Source organism: Vicia villosa, linkage group LG3, assembly GCF_029867415.1.
Source record: "Vicia villosa cultivar HV-30 ecotype Madison, WI linkage group LG3, Vvil1.0, whole genome shotgun sequence".
Taxonomy (NCBI): domain Eukaryota; kingdom Viridiplantae; phylum Streptophyta; class Magnoliopsida; order Fabales; family Fabaceae; genus Vicia; species Vicia villosa.
The window spans coordinates 179717439-179733358 of NC_081182.1; the positions used below are offsets into that span (position 1 = coordinate 179717439).

Genomic DNA, 15920 nt, shown 5'->3' on the forward strand with positions numbered 1-15920 from the left:
CTTTTTTACCTTTTAAACAAAATAACATACTAAATTATAAATATTACATTTTCTTTTTTACCTATATATATATATATATATATATATATATATATATATATATATATATATATATATATATATATATATATATATATATATATATATATATATATATTATAAATTTTGTTTAATATTAAATTTTTTTCTTACCATTTAAACATATTAAATTTTTTATTTTCCATTAACAAATAAATATTCTGTTTTAAAAAATAATAACATAATATAAATTTTGTTTTACCTAATAAAAAATTTAAATATTCAGTCTTAAAATAATATACTGTTTTAAAAAAATTAATATAATATAAATTATATTACATATTCTATAATTTCTGTTTTACCTAAAAATAAATTTTACAAAACAAAATACATAATATATAATCTGTTTTAAAAATATAATCTATTGTAAATATATTATGTATAAAGTAATATTCTATTTGAAAATAATAATAATATAATATAAATTATATTAACTAATATTAACTATTTTAAAAAATAAATTTTCGTTTTACCTAATATCAACTTATATTCTGTTTAAAAGAAAATACATAATATAAATGATACTAACTAATATTATCTATTATTTCGTTTTATCTAATAATAAATTTTACAAAATAAAAAACATAATATTTCAAAACAAACTAATATTAACTATTTTATATCATTAAATAACATATATTTTATTGTCTTAATAATATAATATATATTCTGTTCTATAATAAATATATAAATACATATATTTTTGTTTAAAATTAATTTGTCAAATTTTAAAACAAAAAAAATATAATATCTAAAAATTAAGCAACCATCCAAACAATATATCATAATTAAAATTGAAAAATACCTCTTCTTCATTCTACTTCAATATTTTTTGTCCAATCTTTCTTTAAGTCTCTTCAATATTCTTCACTCCTTAAAGAAAAAAAATTAACAGAAATTAAATATCTAAATTAGTATAAATAATATTTGAAGAAAATAAAAGATACAGCTAAAAGAATATTATAAAAGTGTCATATCTTAATAGATATTGTAATGGAAGAAAAAAAAGGAAATGATTTGAAGATGAGCAATACAGAAAAATGTTTCTGAGTTATGTGAGGGGAAGAAGAGAAATGTGAAGGGGGTGGAAAGAATTGTGAGTAATAAAAGTTTCTGAGTTATGGAATATATAAGACTAACGGCGACGTGGGATACATGCCACAAATTTCCCAAATGAAATCCACGTCGCAATACTTCTAGCGGTCAAGAAATTAATTGTTTGACCGACGTGTCATTCACGTCGCTAGTTTCTAACATGTCATCAACGTCGCAACCCACTCAACGGTAAAGGGCATTTACTTTCCCAGCTACCACCATGTGCCATAACCTGCCAGTGTCAAGTCAAAGTCATCATTAGCGACGTGGGATTCACGCCTCAATTTACAAAAGTGCTTTCCACGTCGCAATATGCTCAACGGTCAAAACATTTACTGCTTCTCCCTGCCATTACCTGCACCAGTCAAGTCAAGTGAATATTATTTTCCCTCTGAAAAGTTTGTGACGTGTTTTACACGTCAAAACTAGAAATTTGAAAATTTAAAATTTCCCACCCTATATGTACGTTTCAGACTTTGTTTTTTGTTTTTATTTTAGGTCTTGTGACGTGGTCCCAACGTCACAACCTATTTTTAAAAAAAGTATTCTCTGACTACCCATGTGATATTTTAGTTTTGATTATTAAATATGAAAAAATTATAGTGGCGTGCTTTCCATGTCGCAACTGCACTTTTTATGCCACATGTTTCCCACGTCACAACATCACATCGCTGGGAGGCGTTTTTCTTGTAGTGTTATAAGAAACTTGTAATTTACTACCAGTTGATCCCCTTAGCGATTCTTTTGTTTTTTCATAATATTGAGTCGGGATTAATCCTTCTTGAATACAATTTAAATCTGTTCCAGAATCAATTGAGGCAATTAATTCATAAGTTTGATTCTGAACAACTAAGTGGACTCTTATATACCATTTGTGGGATATAATCCTAGCAATATTATCTATGTAATTTTCAGAATTATTAGTATCCGATATTGAAGGATTCTCAATTGGTCTATTCTTTTGTTCTTGACTAATAATAAAATTTCCTTGTAACTCTAAGAATTTTAATTCTAAATTATCTCCACGTTCTTGTAGATATCTAATTTCAGTCTTTAATATTTTTATTTCGTTATTTAAATCGTTAATAGTAACTGTTTTAGGTGGTTCAAACATTTTCATAATATCTTTAAATTCTAATTTATGAATGTCATTTTTATGAACATCATTATCAATAATAATATCTTTTATCTGACGCATAAAAGCTTCTTTACTTTCGAGAGTCTTGCATTTTATCTAATATGGTGATTAATGTATTAGCTTGACTATTTATAAGGACATTAATTCTTTTTGAACAATTGTTACAACTACAAAAATCTAACCCAAAACATTCATTAGAATCAGAGGATAACTCTTCCGAATTGTTTAATTGATTAACATCATCATATGCTGATTCATAGGATGATTCTTCGGAAGACGAAGAATCCCCATTGTTTAACATAATATTTTCTATAGTACTAATAAGTCTTTCTTTTAATTCATCAGAAATATCTAAATTATTGATTTGATTGATTTTTTCTTTAACAATACATTTATTAGAGTAATGACCAAAATGACCACATTTAAAACATTTTACATCTTTATCTTTGTTATGAGATTTCTTAAAAATTCTTTTATTCTGTGGTTTCTTACCATAATTTCTTTTATAAGGCTTGTTATAAAATTCTTGATTATCTTTTTTATAATGTTTTTTATGGTAATGAGAGCTTTTTCTTTTATAACTAACTTGCTTTTTACCTTTGGGGTTACTGGGAGCCCTCATAGGGGCAACTCCATATTGTTCACAAAATGTTCCCATTTCGCGCTTATTATTCATTTTTTATTTTTTATTTTATTTTGTATTTTATAATCAGTACATATTTGTATACCTGTTTCTATTATATAATTGGAAATTTCTCCCGTAGACAAAGAATTATAGGGAACAGTCACTGCGCCAAATTTGGCTTTTAGCAGCACATCTACGAAAGCGTTTTTAGGCATAAGCACTGCTATAAGTAAAATAAAAAAATAAAACACGGAAGCTGTATACAAAAATGAGTAAAAGCGCTGCTAAAAGGCATACCTTAGACAACGCTTTTTGAAAATCGCTGCTAAAAGTGTCTTTTTAGAAAGCGTTTTACAGAAGCGATGGTATAGGACCACATTAGTCAGCGCTTTTCAAAAAGCGCTGTCTATGGTCAAATACAAAGCGCTGCCTTAGGTAATTAAAAACTTTCAAAATTCCTAAAATAATAAGAAAGCAGCCATACGAACATTTTTCTTTGTTATTCTCGTTCTTCTTCTAAAATTGAAAACCCTAAAATCCCAAATCGATTCTCGTTCTTCTTCTTAAACTGAAAAACCCTAAAATCCCAAATCGATTCTCGTTCTTCTTCTTCTTCTAAAACTGAAAAACCTTAAAATCCCAAATCGATTCTCGTTCTTCTTCTTCTCAAACTGAAAACCCTACCATTCCCAGTCGTCATTTCTCGTTCTACTTCCAGGGTGTTGATATCATCCATTGTTCTTCTTTGGCCAAACAAAGAAACTGAATCTGAAACTGAAGCACTCAAAAAACGCAGCCCTACTGCGAGTTGTAAGGTAATCAATTTCAAATCTACTCATTCTTTGCTATTTATTTTTCTTATTCTTTGCTATGTTCCTCTGTTACTAATAAGAATAGCTTATACATAAGCACTTATTCGATAAGCGCTTATATGTATTAGTGGACTCTTTTGATTGAGCATCAGCACCTGTTAGCTCAGTTGAAATTAAGTGTGAGACAAGAACTCTGAAGCTAATTTTTGTGTTCAATAAAAGGATTCCGTTTTTGTTTTTCTATCTGCTAAAGGAGATAACTAATAATTTTCATATGCTTTTATCAGATTGTATAGAAATCATGGGTATAATCGATTCTTTCTCATCAAACTCATGATTTTCGTTTTTCCCAATTGCTTCACAATGTTGAATTGAATTCGTTGAATTCGTTAAAGTCTTGATTTTTATTTTCTTCAATGTTGAATTGAATTCGTTAAGTTCTTGATTTTTATTTTCCTCAATGTTGAATTGAATTCATTAAGTTCTTGATTTTTATCTTCCTCCATGTTGAATTGAATTCGTTAAGTTCTTGATGTTTAAGTTTGCAATGCTATTTGTTTTTTTGATAATTTGTTGTTATTGGTGATGTTTAAGGACTGCCATGGTTGTTTATTTGTGTCTTTAACTTCATAACACAAAATGACTGTTTCAACTGGTGATGTTTAAGGACTGCCATGACTGTTTATTTGCCTCACACTTAGTCACTCACACCACATGCAACTACCATTTTCCTATATCTTCTATATATACTTCTCACTTTTTGTATTTAAGGTATAAGATATAATGTTTACTGATGCTAGAGATCGAATATATATGAGGTTTTCTTATATAGTTTTTGAGTTCTGATCATATATGAACAGTAAGTTAAGTTTCGAGAGACCTCCATGAATTAGGTTGATTTAGTTGTTTAGGGATGATTTTCTTATTGTTATAATGTAATGTGAATTGGTTTAGTTGTTTTGGTCATGTTAGAAATATGTGAATCAGTGTATATATATTTTGGATTAATTACAATGGTATATAATGTAATGGTATAATTATAATGCCTTTTCTGTATATAATCGAAATCGCTTTTTTGTTGAAATAATGAGATTACTGAAATAATGGGATTACGATTGTAAATTAGAGGTTTATGAGATAACAATGGTAAATTACAGGTTCATGAAATAATGCTGCCAAAAATGCAGGTTTAGAAATTATAAAAATAATAGATTTATTAAAAGCACCAACGAAAGCCCTTTTTCATCAAAAGCGCTGCCTTAGGCTATTTATGAAAGCGCTTTTTAAGAAAAAGCGCTGCCTTAGGCCTATCTGTGAAAGCACTTTTTAAGTAAAAGCGCTGCCTTAGGCTTACTTATAACAGCGCTTTCGCCTAAACAAAAGGCGCTGCTATTACCTATAGCAGCGCCCCCTATGGCAGCGCTTTTAAAGCCAAAAAAAACGCTGTCGTAGGTCTTTTATGGCATAGTGAGTCCCATTACAATTTTGTTTAATATTGGTTTTGACCTTTTCAGTGAATAAATCTTTCTTTCCAATAATCTGTCGCTCCATCATATCTAAGGTAGAGTTTAGAGAGAAACATGTCTTTATACCAACGATAATCAGACATGGTAAGGCAATAAAGGTTCATTAATTGATCAGAGGCTCTTTGTTGAAGTTTTAAAGGTTCTCCTACAAAGAACTTAGTAATTGCGTATAGGAGAGTTGTAACTTAATTTTCTTCATTATTCTCTCCTTTAACTGCCATATCAATTTTTAACTTATCATCTGGGGCAATGATGTTATCCCACCAACCTTTTAATCGACCAGTAAAGCCCATGACTATCATGTCTTTGGTCTTTTTATCGCTATTTCTTCTAATTTTAAAAGCTGTAGCAGGCATTGTCATTTGTTGAATGGTATCCAGAATTTGTTGTTCTGAAGCACCATATATATTCCATTCAACAATAGATTGGCCAGAGTAGCTATCTCCTACAAAGCTACTCCTTTCTTCAAATTGCAAGTCAGCAAATGAAGATCTAGGATAATAATTTCTAGTTTTTGGCCTAGGGCCTCTATTCCCTAATTTATTTAATGTACTACTACTTTCTCCTTCGTGAGAAATGGTGTGTAATGTGGATACGGATCCTAAATTTAAACCATTTAATCTTTTAATTAATTCATTAATTTTCTCATCGGACTCTTGTCCTAACAACATACCTTGTAGTTTTTCTTTTGAGGGAATATCATAATGATATATGGGTCTAGTAGGATCAAGTGTGTTGGAAGGTATATCAGCAGTATGAGGAATAAACTCCTCAATCCTTTCTAATTGTTTTGACATAGTACTTAAAATTTGGTTGGTAAAGTTAAGTTGACTATGAACGTTATTAATATCTTTTCTAGTTTCATCGGGACGTATAATGGTTTTAAAAGGAGATGCTTCTATCTCAACATTTTCTTTAGGTGGTGTTATTTTAATAGCTTCTAAAGGTGGATGTATAGAGCTAATAGTTTCTTTTTTAATTGTTTTCCACTGAGTAGTAATTCTAGTGTTAACATCTAAAGATATCTTATTAGCGTATGGATTTTTAATTTTTTCTTCTAAACAGTATAATTCAAACCAAGTAAAGAAATATGTATTAATTTCATGATAACTTAAAAATTCATAAAAATTTTCTAAATATAATTTTGTTAATGTTTTATCAAAAGAAGAGAAATACCAATCTCTTTTTTCTTATTGTAATCTGAGTTAAACTCATTTCTAATCCATGTTTTATTTATGATAAAAGGATCTTCTCTAGTTAAGGTACCTAAAACTTGTGAAGCAGTAGGTGAAGGTGATCTAGAGGTTTCTTCTTGATAAATTGGGATAGGAACATCAGGATTGAAATCCACACTGGCTAAATCAATTCTAACGGTGGAATAGGTTGATCGCTTGGCGGCCAAAGGCCTGTCGCTAGAGGAGGCACTAACACTACTTGAAGCGTAATATCGGTGGGATTGACTCCTGGTCATTTTAATTCTAACTGATCCGTCAATATCTTGAATAACATCTCTAATGAAGATGACTGGTAGAAACTTAATAACTCTAAAATTCAAACATCATAATCATACTATAAACCAAATATTCAATTTCGAATCAAATAAAAGTTGAATCTTTATATGGAACAAAAAATCATTTCAAACTAAAATTAATTCATAGATATACTCAATGATTTTTAAATAAAGCAATAAATATTCTAGAATCAAAATTTTTAAAAAATTAAATGAAACAAATCTTCTCATGCTTATAAATAAACAATAAATCTAGAATCCAAATTTCTTAAAATTTTAAGAGACAAAACCTTAATTTTAGTACATACTAAAATTGAATCACACTATTTAAAATTTACTATTAAGTGCTATATAGAGGTAATAGATTTTCCAATAAATTATATATAATAATCCAATTAAATATATATAACAAATCTTCATATATGCTTTGTTTCTCAAAATAATCTTTAACTGCAAAATGTTTATGAATCAACTTCAAATTTCAAATTGAAATCAAACATAAAGAGGTACTCTAATGCCACTTGTTGGAATTAATTTGATAATAATTATACAAACATTCTCAATAACAAAGATTAAAAGTATAATCTTACTTTGGTGCAAAAATCATATGAGCATATATATATATATATATATATATATATATATATATATATATATATATATATATATATATATATATATATATATATATATATATATATATATATATATATATATATATATATATATATATATATTAGAATCTAATATATAAATAAATAATATTTAAATATACAATATTGCAACATATCTCTATTGCAACATATACAATATTGTAAACCATTTTTTTAATTTTTTTGGAAAGATGGAAATTTGAATAGACTCTCATATCACATAAAATATGACGCATTGTCACACGGTTCGTTGACACCAATTTTGATTGTTACTTAAGTCTACAAATTTAAAATGGTAAACAATTATGAAAAATTCCATTCTAAATTGGATGATTGTCCTATAAATACCAAACCACTTAGCCTTTCGTTAATCAGACAACAATAAAACGTCAACTACTTTCTTTTCTTTCTCCTTTTCAAAATAACATACAACCTTATATCCTTGTCCTTTATCATCATAACCATGTCTCTATGGTTCATTGCACTCTCCACTTTCATATTATCTATCTTAATATACCGTTTTCTAAAATCCACAACAAAATCTTCTTCTTCACTGCCACTTCCACCTGGACCAAAACCATGGCCTATAATAGGTAACATGCCTCACGTAGGCTCTGCCCCACACCAATCTATTGCTGCTTTGGCTCAAATTCATGGCCCTTTGATGCACCTCAAATTAGGGTTTGTCGATGTTATCGTCGCCGCTTCCGCCTCCGTGGCTGAACAATTCTTAAAGGTTTATGATGCTAACTTTAGTAGCCGACCACCTAATGCCGCAGCTAAAAATATGGTTTATAATTATCAAGATCTTGTGTTTGCTCCTTATGGCCCAAGGTGGAGATTGCTCCGAAAGATCTCTTCCGTTCATCTCTTTTCGAACAAAGTTATGGCCGAATTTCAACATTTACGTGAGGTTAGTTAATATCATAATCTAAGTATTAAATTATAAATTTGTGTTTGTTAAATCATAAACCATTATCATTTGAATTTGAACTTAGAAGTTTACCTACTTGTTTAAAGATTATTACAGCTTTATCTTTAGATAAAATTATTTTCTTATAAATAAATTTAGAAAATTTCTTCACCCACCTCCTAACCTTCTTGTCCACCCATGGTGAATTTACCACAATACCCCTTGTTTCGGAAGTTCATTTCCGAAACTGTACTTTTTTTCTTAAAAAATGTGTTTTCGGAAATGTATCTCCGAAAACGTGTTTTTTTTAATATAAAATATTGATTTCGGAGATGCATCTCCGAAATAAAGTTACTTTTCAGAAAATGTGGTGTTTCGGAAGTTCATCTCCGAACGCACCCCCCTTGGAGAATTCGGAAATGAACCTCCGTAAATATGTCTGGACAGAATAAAATGAAAAACAACAACAATTCGCTTTATTTAATCGGGTGAAGATTACAACGATAATATTACATAAAATTAAAGTTACATATTGTTGAACACGGGTAGGTGGGGATGAGAGAGTGGTGGGGAGAAAAAAAGGCTTCCAAATTTCAAAAGGTTTTTTTATTCTTTTAATAAAAATACGTACTACTGTAAGTAACAAATGACGGAGGAGGTGTAACCGGGGCCGGAACATATGACGGAGGAGGTGGATGTCCGGAGGAAGAAGAACCGGAGGTACGTCCACCGCGAGACAAAGGAGCCAATCAATGTAAGCTATAGTTTATCATTATCATCAGGGGACGTCATTACAAAAAATTGGGAAAAAAATCTTATTATTTTTAATCTTGATTTTTTAGAAATGACGTCCCCAGATGATAATGATAAACTATAGCTTACATTGATTGGCTCCTTTGTCTCGCGGTGGACGTACCTCCGGTTCTTCTTCCTCCGAACATCCACCTCCTCCGTCATATGTTCCGACCCCGGTTACCACTTCCAAAAACTAACATGATAAATCCAATACAAAAACACTGTGCGATACAATCCGAAATCAGAACAAAACAAAACACGTCAAACAAAACAAAAACATGTTATTCTGCCCGACGAGCGTTACAAAATACACATCAAACAAAATAAAAACACGTTATTCTTCCCGACGAGCGAACTCCTCCGAATGAAGATAATTATACCAATCCTCATCCCACTCAGTATCAAAACCATCAGCGTTGATCACGCCTGAAGGCTGAGCCTGCACGTCCGAGCCATGGACCCCAGGGGACGAGAAGCAGAACCAGTCAAAAGCTTCTTCTTCTCCTTCACCTCCTTCACCTCCTTCACCTCTTTCACCTCCTTCTTTGAAGAACCCTTTCTTCCCTTAGCGCCCTCTTTAGAAGACGCAGTCCTGCGTGCTGGTTGGTTGCCTGACATGTTCCTGTAAACAATTGAAAACGATTAATATGCATAGACAAAATAAAAAACAAAAAAATTTGAACTTCTGATACATTTCGGAAGTTCATTTCCGAAAACTAGGATGGAGGTGTTTTCGGAAATGAACTTCCGAAACACCCCTGCGATGGAGTTTTCGGCAACTTCCATGACAGACCCCTAAACCAAACTTCAAACCAAATCAAAATGCTTCTAAACAACCTAAATATTACTAACAACCTAACCATATATCATTTATGCAATTAAAACCCTAAATAACATGCATTTCAATAATAGATCTAAAAATTTCAAAACTTACAAAGTGTTAGGATTGAGGGCTTTTGAATGTTGTTTAACAGTGTGATTGGAGCCTTGATGCAGCTTTGGAATTCTGTTTGCACAAATTTTCGCCTTTGCCACTTTTTGTTTTGATTTAGGGTAAATGATTGGGGGAGGGGGAGTGTTTTGATAAATCTGCAGAAATCGCAGTATTTCGGAAGTGCACTTCCGAAGTATGTAAATTTTTTCAAAAAAAGACGCTTTCGAAAATGAACTTCCGAAGCAGGGGTATTTTGGAATTATCGCGGGGGGTGACCCCCATAGAGAGGTGGCCAAAGAAATTTTCTAAATTTATTAGTCTTATGATTTGTAGGACTTGGTAAATAATAATATTCATTGCAATATTTACTAGAAACAAGAAAGTATATGGAAAAAAACTGTATAATAAAATATATTAGTTTCCATATTTTGCTTCTTGAACGAACTATATAAGTCATGAACAAGTTTTGTTTATAATAAATAACTTTACTTTTATTTTGTTATATTTTTATTATTAAAAAAAGTCAACTATTTTGTGAATTATCTTATTTATTTATGTTTAACTCTCATAACAATTTAGGTTATCTTATTAGACAATTTTTTTTTTCAAGATTTTATTAGGCAATAATAACTTAAATGATTTTTTATTATAAACAGTTAAGTTAAAAACTTATATTTAATATATATTTTTAATTTAAAGAATTTATTCAAAACAAAAACAATAAAAATATTAACTTTAAAACTGGTCATAAGGATGTGTAAGAGAGACACAACATAAAATTTAAAATTTTATATAAATTAAGTTGTAGAATCATATTACTAGTTTGTACTGTTAAATTCGTAATTAAATATAATCTTTTGTATTTTATGATATAATCGTGACTAAATTAAGAACTCAAGACAATTTAATCTAGTTGATAAAATCATCAATAAGATCAAACATAAAAAACTTCAACTATTTAAAGGAAAACTATAACTTAAAACCACTTCACTATTAAAAAAAAAAAGGAATTTTTCTTTATTAATTGAATTGAAATTTAAGAGTGATAAAATATAAGAAAACCATTTAAAAATGTAGTAATATAAAAGATGACATTTTGTCTATGTTTACCTACCTTTCATTTTTAGTTGACCTACAAAAATATCCAATAATTCGTACTTATTCATGGTTTTTGTCAAAATTAAATATACACGCAAGTGGGAAACTTTTATTTTTTATATTTATTTATTTATTTATTATTTTCAAAATATAATATTAAAGTTGTTAAACTTACATACTTAATTAAAAATTATATTTTTTTCAGATACGATAAATCTGATCTTTTATATATATCAAATATATTAATTATTCGATAAATTTAAAAAATATTTTTTTATATAAAAATTAAATCGGACTGAATAAAACTAATCAATTCCACTTTTCAGGAAGAGACAGCAAGATTGACAAGCAAATTGGCAAGCAGTTATTCTGATGCACAACCAATGCACTTGCTAGGGCTATGTTAGGAAGAAGAGTGTTCAATGACGAGAATGGTGGTAATGATCCAAAAGCTAATGACTTCAAGGATATGATTCTTGTTTGGTCCCTAATATTTTTTCCATGTATTTACATTGGGTGGCAATAATTGCTAATGACTTCAAGGATATGATTCTTGAAACAATGGTGTTAGCTGGAGTTCATCCCTTCATTGGAATGGTTAGACCTTCAAGGAGTTCAAGCAAAAATGAAAATATTACACAAGAAATTTGATGCATTCTTAACAAACATTATCGAAGAACATGAGACTTCTAATTCTAAGAGTGAGAAGCATAAAGATTTATTGACTACTTTGTTGGCACTTAGAGATGAAGGAGATGATGAAGGAAATAAACTCACAAATACTGAAATCAAAGCTTTGCTTTTGGTAAGTTATCTAACTATTCTAGTTACTATTATTTGTTTCATATAGTTAGATTTTACTGCATTCTCACATTTGATAATAAGAATTAAAAGATTTATATTTTAATAAACAGAAAATCAAATTAATGTTTTTCTAAAATCCAAATTAAAATCTAGCTGTTTACCTATAAATCAAATTGCATTAACATTAATTTGAAAAAATCTAGCTGTTTACCTATAAATAAATAGCTGTTGAAAAATCAACCTTAGTTTATTAAAATTTTAAAATAATTGCATTATCATTTAAAAATAATTGTGTGTTACATGTTCAGTTTAAAAATAATTAGTTTTATACATTATGTTCTGCATTATCATTTTCTTTTTAATCCTTACCTAACCTGTCTTCTTAGGAAGTAGAACATTGGGTGTCAATAATTTTTGTTTGCTCCCTAACTTTTTTCTTTGTATTTATATTATTACTAAGCATTTTTCAATTTAATGTTTGATCAGAATCCACAATATGGTGTGTTAAAGAGATTATAGCAGAATATCTTTAACTTAAATGGTGATTAAATAAGATTCATTACTAAGACTTATACATTTTAATCTTGTATAAATTAAAAGTATTATATAACCTTCCAAAATTTACTATAATCTTAATTATAATTTTTTACTTAAAAAATTGAGCCATAATTATACTATTAAAAATGAATAAGTAGAGTGTAGTGAATTCGAATCTACATTTCTTTCATCACGTATTGTTTCCAGGGCCGGCCTAAGGGGTAGGCAACCTAGGCCACTGCCTTGGGCCTCTATTTTTTTCCTTCTGTGCACTAGGATAGTAATTGGTTATGTTATATTAGGATTACTTTACACTTTTTATTAACTATAAGAGAAAATATAAATAGCATAATTTAATATTTGCATTTAATTTGGAGAGAGAAACAACGAAAGATCATGCAAAGAATAGTAAAGGAAGAATTCAAAGTGTCACACACATTATTTTTATTATTTAAATCAACTATTACTATTATTTATTAACAACAATATATATATCTATCATATAAGAAAAGTCTACCATTTGGGACTTTCTTAGACTATCCACATCAGCAACTCTTCTATGGTTGATCCACATCAGCATCCTCAAAATTAACTTCTTCTTCCACTATGATTCGACAGTTACATTCTCCTGTTTTTCAATTTCCACTATCATCATAACTACCCTTAAACCCCATCCTCTTTCACGGTTACGAAATTTCCATCTCCCCCTTTCCAATCTTCTTCTACAGCGGTTTCACAAAACTCCTTCCTCTCTCTCCAAGCCAAATCGGCGGCGCTTCACTCTCCTTCTCCAGCGAACTGATTGCCTTTTCCGTTCTAATTCATCTCCTTCTGCTTCGATTCCGGTCCGATGCATCTCCTCTGATGGTCTTCTCCCCCGTTCATCTTCTTCGTTCGCGTTTGAATTTGTGGTGTTCGATTTTGTACGTTTGATGATGAATGTTGGGTTAAAACAACTCTGAATCGGCAAAGCTAGGTGAGATCTTTCCGAATTTATGTTATTTTCTCTTTAATCTCTCTTCTTCTCTCTCAAACTTTCAGAAGGGTTTGTGAAATTGAAAATGATGAATAGCTTTTGGGTTTCTTGATGTTTGTGATTTCACTGTGTTTGATGTTTGTGGTTCTTTAACGTGAACAATGGTCTTTCGTTCTCTTTTCTTCGCATTTTGGAGGATTTGTATTTTGAAGATAATGATTTTGTTCAACCATAGTTTAAATTGAATGGAGCTCTAACCATCTTCTTTGGCTTTTAGGAGATTCATCCAATCTGCACAATCTTCTTACAAGGTACTTAACATGGACTATACTTGATATTTGAACTCTAGCCTTTTTGCTCTCATTGCTAAATCGATTTCACCATCACCACATCTATCGAATTTTTCATGCTTTAAGTTTTCAAAATTCATTGTTTTTTGGTTTACAGTGCACTAAAACGTGAACTCAAGAACAAGCAAAAAGAAGAGATTTGAAGAAAATGGAAGAGGAGAAATCCAAAAAGGTAACTCCCATTCCATTTATCAGTAATAACTTTGACTAATTCATAATCTAACCTTCGATTAGTGGTGAAATTTTGTTTCTGTTTTGTGAAATTCAGTATGTTTGAAATTTGAACTTTGTATATTAGTTGGTTGGATTTGTAGGTTCTGCTGTATCTTAGCTGGCTGATGTTGATTATTTGTTGACTTTATATGTTAGTTTTTTGAAGATAGTATTGGTGAATATTTAATCCTTCAGCTACATTCTGTTTCTTAATGTCTAAGCTTTTGTTTCTTGAAGATACTATTGGTGAATCTAATCCTTCTCCTTCTAAAAACAGGTTTTTGTCTCATAAACACTCCTATTTAACCTAAAATATTAGTCAAAGTTGCAGCACATTTCACAATATCACACGGTGTAACTTTTGTTTCTGTAATCCGAAAATATTATCATCTGAATCATCTCTTTTGCACCATGACATTTGATATGAGCTTTTGTTTTGAAATTATATTGCAGATGAGCATCGGAAGGAAGTGGAAGGATATCATTGATGTTAGCGACAAGATGTGGTGAATCTCATTCGTGATTCTCTCACGGTCTCATTCGTGTTCATGAACTTTTCGTGCTAGATGCTAAACTGAATGAATTATGAACATCAAACAATTTGAACGTAAGTAATAATATATTTAATTTGTTTGTCTCTATATTGTTCCTTTCTTTGTTTCTAATATTCTATGAAATGACATCAAGCAATTTCATACTATCTTTGATGAGAAAATGAAGGAGATCGAGCCTCTGCAGCAAGCACTGGAAAGATGCGTAATAATCACAGTGGTATATGCTCATCTGAGGAGGAACTCAATGATGTTGAATGTCATCAGTAGGTTGGTATTTTTTTAGTTTACATATGACTTGCCTTGGATTGCATCCTTTCATGTATTTTATCCAATTAAACTGCATTATACATTGTTTCTCATTTTCTTTCTTACACTTTGTAGGCTCTCATGGTGAAGGTGGAATTCTTAGGAACAGTGAAGGTGGGAGGTTTATGGAAATATATGCTCCTATCGCATCAAAAGATGTAGCTTCAAGATCAATGATTATGGAGATTCGGGAAGGTTGTGGTGTAGGTATGCTGGCTTTAAATTAATATATTTATGCCCTCACAACACATTTATATTGAACATACTAACAACTATATTGCTCAAATGGAAACCAGTTTTTGAGCATATTGATTTGTACATTCTGTTTTTTAGGTTTCACATATTTTACCTTCCATTCAAGTTGGACATTTTGTTAGTAATGATAGTGCATATTGACATTTTGTTCTTAAAGAGCTTTAAGTTTAGTGTTTGAATGAATTAGGTGTCCCTGCTAATGCGATGGATTACACGTCTGGCACGCCCTACAGTTCCTTAGACGATTATCTGTGTCATATTTCAAGCAATCCATACATGATCAGCTACCGAATTTAACGTGCAGCAACACTTCCTTCTGCATTGTATCACCGACGAATCACTACTTGCAAATCAAAGCCTCACGTTCACCTGCGATTAGAAACAGCGGCGAGAAGTTCAAAGCAACGCGAATCCACAACAAAATTTGAAGCTTCACGACTCAACATCATCATCAACGCAAAAACAACAGCCTCAAGCATCACTGCTCGGTACAGTTCCTTTACTCTCAATCAATGCATTGTTGTTTATTATTTTCCACAATTTTATGAGTATTTTGTTAGATTTGTTGTTGCCTTTTCGTTTTGCTTGATGAGAAGAAATGGAATAGAGGTTTGGTAATTGATAAGAAACAGAGATGTAGAGGTCCTGTTGTGCTAAACAATATTTAATATTGTTTCTATTGCTTCACTTCTTCACCTCAAGAATCTGTGTCAAAATTGTATAATCAGTGGTGTTTACATTGCTTCAC

General features: G+C 30.3%; 1 protein-coding gene and 1 long non-coding RNA gene across 10 annotated transcripts; both read left to right on the plus strand.

The window, feature by feature from the left end:
- The first annotated feature begins 7838 nt into the window (after positions 1-7838).
- On the plus strand, positions 7839-12084 carry LOC131659463 (flavonoid 3'-monooxygenase-like). Its single transcript, XM_058928652.1, has 4 exons — positions 7839-8350; positions 11504-11579; positions 11780-11982; positions 12028-12084. The coding sequence occupies exons 1-4, from the start codon at positions 7901-7903 to the stop codon at positions 12082-12084; spliced, it is 786 nt and encodes a 261-aa protein (XP_058784635.1). The 5' UTR covers positions 7839-7900.
- A 1175-nt stretch (positions 12085-13259) lies between these two features.
- LOC131662636 (uncharacterized) lies at positions 13260-15780 on the plus strand. 9 transcript variants are annotated; one of them, XR_009301780.1, is made up of 8 exons: positions 13260-13494; positions 13772-13805; positions 13942-14016; positions 14295-14334; positions 14511-14664; positions 14778-14882; positions 14993-15124; positions 15360-15780. It is a non-coding gene; the product is annotated as an uncharacterized LOC131662636 (long non-coding RNA). The 9 variants fall into 9 exon arrangements; XR_009301781.1 differs by lacking the exon at positions 14295-14334 and adding an exon at positions 14335-14409; XR_009301783.1 differs by having other exon boundaries at positions 13260-13805; positions 14295-14409.
- Positions 15781-15920: the final 140 nt, after the last annotated feature.